The sequence below is a fragment of the Cydia amplana genome, chromosome 13 (genome assembly GCF_948474715.1).
Source record: "Cydia amplana chromosome 13, ilCydAmpl1.1, whole genome shotgun sequence".
Lineage (NCBI taxonomy): Eukaryota > Metazoa > Arthropoda > Insecta > Lepidoptera > Tortricidae > Cydia > Cydia amplana.
The window spans coordinates 6,028,867-6,036,561 of NC_086081.1; the positions used below are offsets into that span (position 1 = coordinate 6,028,867).

General features: G+C 34.8%; 1 protein-coding gene across 1 annotated transcript; it reads left to right on the forward strand.

The window, feature by feature from the left end:
* Positions 1 to 1,861: 1,861 nt before the first annotated feature.
* LOC134653443 (general odorant-binding protein 19d-like) lies at positions 1,862 to 7,193 on the forward strand. Its single transcript, XM_063508809.1, has 5 exons — positions 1,862 to 2,074; positions 3,039 to 3,206; positions 5,144 to 5,261; positions 6,510 to 6,594; positions 7,169 to 7,193. The coding sequence occupies exons 1-5, from the start codon at positions 2,021 to 2,023 to the stop codon at positions 7,176 to 7,178; spliced, it is 435 nt and encodes a 144-aa protein (XP_063364879.1). The 5' UTR covers positions 1,862 to 2,020; the 3' UTR covers positions 7,179 to 7,193.
* The last annotated feature ends 502 nt before the right edge of the window (positions 7,194 to 7,695 follow it).

Sequence of the window (7,695 nt, forward strand, 5' to 3'; positions counted from 1 at the left end):
TTTATTAATTTGTGGCTTTTTAGTACATTACCGTAAGTTGATCCCTAGGAAACTATTGATACTGGATAGGAATGGGATCGATTGACATACAAAAATAGCATGTGAAAAATAAAAGTTTTCATTTTCAAACAAATTGTATGGGAAAAGTTTTTCTCGATTTGTGGCTTTTCTAGCCGGAAATTTTTTTTTGCTTCCATACAAGCTTTTGATCCTCAATAGGAATGGGATCGATTGGCATCAAAAAAAAAGTTTGTCAAAAATGACCTTTTTCTCGCACTCTGTATGTTTTTTCCAAAATCTGTAAAAGCCAATCTTCATTGATTTGAAATCGAGGGAAGGTCTTCTAAGACCATTTTCTCGTAGCAGCACGGGATCTGGTAGCTGCCCTCACTGACCCAAAAAGAAAATCCACCCTGTATATATATATATATATATATATATATATATACTATATATTTCGATATATGCATATAAGTATGTATGTAGTTGTGTATCGTGCAAAAAATTCCGGAAGTCTGTTAGTTGAATTGTTATAATGTTTGCCCTAGGCTAGGTATATTTTACAAAATACTACCGTGAAACACATTTAATATTAGTTATTATGTTAATACTTAAATTAGTACAATATTGCCGGTTTGCTTTTGAATCCTTCATTGTGTACAGCTAGATTTCTATCACATTGAAAACTGTAATAACTTCTCTTGCAACATGTGGAAATGTATAAAGGGTTTCGGACATATGCGTCATTTTCATGGAAAAAGGGATTCTAGTGCCAACAGCTCTTATGTAGACAACAGCAGTATTTGTATAGGAATATTGTCAAAAACGACGTTAACGCCATCTTCATTTAAGGTTATTTTTCCATAAAAGTGATATAATTTACAAATAGGGCTTAATAATAAACACATTTTGCAATAACTCCTCAATTATGTGAGGTGTAAATAGTTGTCATTGTGTAGCGGCATCATTATTATCATAAAAGGTATAAAATGGATTATTTGGAATCGATTGGCATACAAAAATAGCATGTAAAAAATAAAAGTTTTCATTTTCAAACAAATTGTATGGGAAAAGTTTTTCTCGATTTGTGGCTTTTCTAGCCGGAAATTTTTTTTTGCTTCCATACAAGCTTTTGATCCTCAATAGGAATGGGATCGATTGGCATCAAAAAAAAAGTTTGTCAAAAATGACCTTTTTCTCGCACTCTGTATGTTTTTTCCAAAATCTGTAAAAGCCAATCTTCATTGATTTGAAATCGAGGGAAGGTCTTCTAAGACCATTTTCTCGTAGCAGCACGGGATCTGGTAGCTGCCCTCACTGACCCAAAAAGAAAATCCACCCTGTATATATATATATATATATATATATATATATATATATATATATATACTATATATTTCGATATATGCATATAAGTATGTATGTAGTTGTGTATCGTGCAAAAAATTCCGGAAGTCTGTTAGTTGAATTGTTATAATGTTTGCCCTAGGCTAGGTATATTTTACAAAATACTACCGTGAAACACATTTAATATTAGTTATTATGTTAATACTTAAATTAGTACAATATTGCCGGTTTGCTTTTGAATCCTTCATTGTGTACAGCTAGATTTCTATCACATTGAAAACTGTAATAACTTCTCTTGCAACATGTGGAAATGTATAAAGGGTTTCGGACATATGCGTCATTTTCATGGAAAAAGGGATTCTAGTGCCAACAGCTCTTATGTAGACAACAGCAGTATTTGTATAGGAATATTGTCAAAAACGACGTTAACGCCATCTTCATTTAAGGTTATTTTTCCATAAAAGTGATATAATTTACAAATAGGGCTTAATAATAAACACATTTTGCAATAACTCCTCAATTATGTGAGGTGTAAATAGTTGTCATTGTGTAGCGGCATCATTATTATCATAAAAGGTATAAAATGGATTATTTGGAATACTTTACACATTTGCAGTTTGGGTTTATAGAGTGACAGTTTGAATCGAGTGATTGCGTCAGGCCGTCAGTCACGATGAGTTTCATCAATTTTGTTGTTTTTATTACAGTGTGCGTTAGTTATTCGATGGTAACTACATATGTGACATGATTTTTTTCCTAAATGTAATAAATATTAGGTATTTCTTTTGTTTAAATGTAACAATTAGGTGGACAATTAATTATAACTTTGTTGCATACTTATTTACTTTTATTAAATAACTTGTAGCTTTGAAGAAAAGGTACCTAGAACTTATTCCATAGTAAAATGTAGGTCCTATTATCAGTAACGTATGCCTATTAATATAGAGCACTTGTAGCTTAGCCGAGTCACAAGTCTTTACGGCTTCTAAACTGGCGACCGAGAGCTCGAGCCACAGTTAGTATACCAATACCAATAAGTAGGTACCATCAACTTATATAATTATTAATCACATTGTTCGAAAAATATTTTTACTCGTATGTAGGAATACATAGTGAGAAAACCGGGCCAGCTTAATCCAAATTATTCCAATGGCTTCTGGGTTGAGAGTTTTTTTTTATATTCTTTAAAAGTGGTTCCTCCTCCTCCTTTAAAGATAGCGAGTCTAGATAAAAACTCGGGTTAGCGTTCAGAAAACGAATTTCTTTTAATATTTTGTATATATCTACTCGTACATATTTTGTTCGTGTAATCTTACGTTTTTTTGGAGTTGTATCACTATACATGTATGCTCTCCTGACCGATTTCGGCCACAGCGACTGTGTGCTCTGGAGTAGGCAATTTTTAACTGGTGTTATTAGAGTGTAGCTGATCCACTCTCTGGTGCGCCCTTAGGTGGCTCACGTACCCTAATATCTTCTTGCTAAATACTCGAGCGCATTTTGGGCACGTCAGCACACCACCTATATATTTGTAGGAAATTGTAGGAGTACCACCTATATAATTTGTAGTTTACCTTTTGACTTATCTGACTGCCTTTTCACTGGTAGAGAATACCTTTATGATGCACATGTACTTAAAGGCGTTTTTGTTCAGGAAATATTCATTAAATAAGTAAATCAACATTTTGCAGGCAGCCAACGTCACGGACTTAAAGCTGAGGTACCTCCAATACGTGTTGGAGTGTGCCACTGAGCACTCCGTGTCCACTGAAGAAATAAGGGATTTGGCCACACATAGGGTCGTGGAGGGAGACAACATCAAGTGTATGCTGGCTTGCGCCTATAAAAAGACAGGGATGGTAAGTTTTTACTAACATTTGCCTTTTGAAAAGTGTAAGCTTTTTACTAAACAAATCTTGTCAGTAGAAAAAGACGTCAAATTTGCAAAATCTCGGGTTAGCATCACTACGTTTGAATTGTTCGAAAATCGCATGTCATTTATATCTTATCTGTGGAACTGTTTTGTGTACATTTCATCGTTGTTCGATGTACATTGCTGCTTTTTGTTCGTTTCCTAGGGATACTATAGGATAGGTTTGCTTTAGGTACATTGGTACTGACATATCCAGCTTGACATCACTACATATTATAAAACAAAGTCGCTTTTCCCTGTCTGTCTGTCTGTATGCTTAGATCTTTAAAACTACGCAACTGATTTAGATAGAGTGATTCAAGAGGTAGGTTTATGTATTATTTGTTAACCCGTGCGAAGCCGGGGCGGGTCGCTAGTACTATATGTAAAGTTCTATCTTAGTGCTGCCATGATCGCAATTTCACTCTTATTTTTTTCTCAACATAAGCTACATAAAACCGGCAATTCGTTGCAGTAATAACACTAATAACATGTTTCAATATTATCTTATTCGCGCATCACAAGCTAGAAAATCACTATAGGTATTACTCAAGGTATACCAGGTACGCTAAGTAAAACAGTCCTTATTGTTTCATATAAAAGTCCAAAGTTCGAACTCATTATTTCACAAGGTCGGCATGACGGCAATTACACGGTGGTGAACACCAGACAATACGAACAGCATGGATTATTATACATTATTAGCTTAATTTTGCAAAAATATTTTTCTATTGGAAATAATGGGTACATGGTACTGTATCGCCAAATGTATATAACACATAGAGAGTTTTAATTTGGTTCCCGTGCAACATAATCTTCTATATACCTATTACACACAGGAGTGTAATATAGTATACACTTTTCTGGTTATATAAAAAATAAAAACGTTCCAAATAGTCAAATTATATATGATGTGTACCTATTCCTTAATGTTCCATTACTTATTTTCCACTCTTATATATAGATATAGTTAATATATATCCCTATGTTTTAACCATTTAAAAACTTAGTTTCAGCACTTTTTACTTCTCTATAATTTATTTACGTTCCTTTTAAGCTTTTGTTTGAGTTTCACCTATCCTGCCCCGTTGTCAGTATGGTATCATTGTACTTAATCAAATCTTGCAGGCTAAATTAGACCCACTCTTCCTATTTTTCCGTTGAGCTAAAACTTTATATGAAAGTTGGGAGCTGGGAGACAATGCAATATTAAGGCTGGCGTCCACTAGACTCGCCGAGTCGAGTCGAAGTCGAAACGCGTTAGCCGCAGAAATTCGCCTGACGAGCAATACGCGCGGAGATTCGAATCGGCGCGCCGCGGCTCTTCGTCAATGGATGCAGTTGCATAGAAAATATAGGAGGCGAATTATTGCGATTCGATTCGATTCGCCTCGGCGAGTCTAATGGACGCCAGCCTTTATGGTACTTACTATCGATCTGATCTGATGATGGAGACCAGACGTGGCCATAGGAAGTCTGCAAAAACAACGCACTTCATGGTATTTGAGTTTGCTAAAATTGTCTCGATGTGTATTGGTTGACTGTGGAAATAAAAGTACAGTTAGCAACAAAAGCTTGTATAAAAGAAAAAAATACAAAAGTTAGGCAGGCACTTTATTCGTTTCTTCTGCATAATATAATTTAAGGGTTAAATAAACGGAACCCTTATAGGATTACTCGTTCGTCTGTCTGTCTGTCCGACTTTCCCCCTCTCCCCCCCCTTTCTTTATCTAAATTTTGAAAAAAATACACAAAATAGTTCTTTACCTAATATAGATGACAGGAAACCTATTAAACCTATTAATTTACGGAACCCTTTGAACGCGAGTCCGACTCGTACTTGGCCGTTTTTTTTTAATTTCCCTGAAAACTGTCAATTTGCAGACTGATGAAGAAGGAAAACTGTCAGCTGAAGGAATGAAAGAGATTGCGAAGACGGCGTACCCTGACGATGAGGCAAAAAGGAAGAAGAGTGAGGACTTCGCCAGAACGTGTTTACATGGTAATCTTCGTTAATTATTACAGGGTATTTGACTACTAGTCAAATCAGTTTATTTTTTCGAACAGTTGAAACGATTTTGCTACTATGGAATTGATATGACGACGATATGTGACGTCACAATCAAATAACATACTCTTTATAATTTAAACCGGATTTTAAAATAGAAATAGTGCCTAAAAATAACTGCTGTCTATTAATCTCTATTAATCACCTGGTGCTTTAATTCATGCATGGTGAAAAATAATTTATTTTAAATACTGACAAATACCCTATTGCACAAGACAAAAGGTTTATTTTTGAATTTGGGGAAATAAAATAAATTAAAAACAATGATACGGACATTTAGAAATAACTACCAAACTAAATAAAGTTTCTGCTGTAAGAATAAGTCATTTGCATAATCTGATCTGCCTACCTATTTCCAAATCCTTACAGTATGGTATCACCAAGAATCAGAAAGAGTAAATTGACAGCACTTAAACTACTAAAATATTTTGTCATTTATGCATTCATGTAAAAGAATGCACGTCAAACTGAAATGTTTGATATATAAAACTATCATAAGGCCCGTACTGGTGTATGGCAGCGAGACGTGGGCACTTACGCAAAAGAACGTGCATACCATTCAAGTTGCCGAAATGATGATGCTGAGGTGGATGTGCGGCGTTACCAGGCTCGACAAAATCCGCAACGAGTACGTGCGAGGCAGCCTGGGCGTGCGCGACACCGCCGACAAAATGCAGGAGAGTAGGCTGCGATGGTATGGCCACGTAAAGAGGAGACCACCTGACTATGTTGGAAATTTGGCACTACGACTTTCTATCCCCGGTAAAAGAGGCAGAGGTAAACCGAAAACAAGATGGAAGGACGTAGTGCTAAAAGATATGATTGAGTGCAGAGTATCCGAAAGCGACGTCGAGGATAGGGCGAAGTGGAAGCGAAAGACACGGAAAGCTGACCCCATCACCATGTGGGATATATAGCTTGGAAGAGAGAGAGATGCATTCATGTAAATGAGAAGAATTAGAACAATGATAAAAAAAAGTAACATTTATAAAGAGTCTAGGATTAAAACTCCTATAGCACAATACTGGGCGTTAGTTTTTTTCTCATTAATGGATACCACTGTAAATGTAAATTATAATATAATTTCTTTCGCTTCTAATATTTTCCTAACATACGTATTTATCTTAACGTATTACATATATTTTAACATTGTATGTACTGTACATGTATTATGTATTGTAGTAAACGAAGAAGAAATCATTGAAGAAAGGAAGGAATGTGGAAGAGCAGCAAAAATCTTCAAATGCGCCATCGACAATTTTGACTCGTAAGTCGAAGATTTTAATTTCGTACCGTAAAATGGGGTGAGTAGGGTCAAAACTGAAATCCAAATCTCGATAACATTTTATTTTTACATATGAAAACTGAATGGTGTATATAATAAGTGTCCCGGACGTTTGTATTTTAGTTTTTATTTTATTTGACGATAAAGAGGAAAACCCACCTCACCCCGTGCCCCGTAGTGCCTCGTATTTGGGGTGAGAGGGGTTTTCATACAAAGGTGATTTTGGAAGATTGTTGGATCGATTTTTTTTATTATGCGTATTACTATAGCTCCATTTTAAATAGGAATACATTATTTTTGTAGCAGTAGCCTTAAAATCCCTTCTCACCCCCCTCTCAAACCTTCTCTCCCCATTCATAACCCACTTCTCCCCGCGAAACCTATTCACCCCGTTTTACGGTAATTTTTTTTTTTTCATTTTCCGTCGTAAATCAAAATATCAAATTTGATAAATTTATTTGGAATGTATGTACAACTAGAGCTCTTTCAAATAATGCTTTTATCTAGTAAATAATAGAATTGTTGACCCAATAATTATTAACTGTTCTTGTTTCAGCGCTGTGTGATTCAACGGTGGGAAAAAATGAAAACAAAGTTAATGCAATTATTTAGAAAAATAAAACTGTAGATTTTAGTACTCAGACTAGTTTTATTATTTCTCAGGATTCAATGTACGCCTACGCCCCGTGATATGTATTTTTTGTAATTTTGCTACTAAGTAAGTAATGCAAGCAATTAAATGAAAAAACGTGTGTATTATAGTATAGTATTTAAAATAATAGTGTAATCAATTCTCTTCCGATATTTATCAAAATAATTTCAGGTATTCAGATATCTCAGTGACCCCGGCATGGTCAATGCATTATGTAGATTTTTATCAAAATAAACTCACGGTACGAAACTCATGATAAGTACCTATAGGTAGTTAAATTGAGATAAATACTAAAAATTTAAATAATATCGACATATTATAATTATACTTTGAAAAAGAGTATGATGTCTATAATAATTACGATAGCATCTAGTTTTGAGGTATTATAAACTGAGCGCTGATATTTTTATATCAATTCAGCCTGGCTTTCT

What these genes read in the sequence shown, in the direction of transcription:
- LOC134653443 (XM_063508809.1), top strand. Translation starts at nt 2,021, where the DNA reads ATGAGTTTCATCAATTTTGTTGTTTTTATTACAGTGTGCGTTAGTTAT. An exon ending in CCTATAAAAAGACAGGGATG is followed by an intron (nt 3,207 to 5,143) that starts GTAAGTTTTTAC and finishes GTCAATTTGCAG; the next exon opens with ACTGATGAAGAAGGAAAACT. An exon ending in CGCCAGAACGTGTTTACATG is followed by an intron (nt 5,262 to 6,509) that starts GTAATCTTCGTT and finishes TATGTATTGTAG; the next exon opens with TAAACGAAGAAGAAATCATT.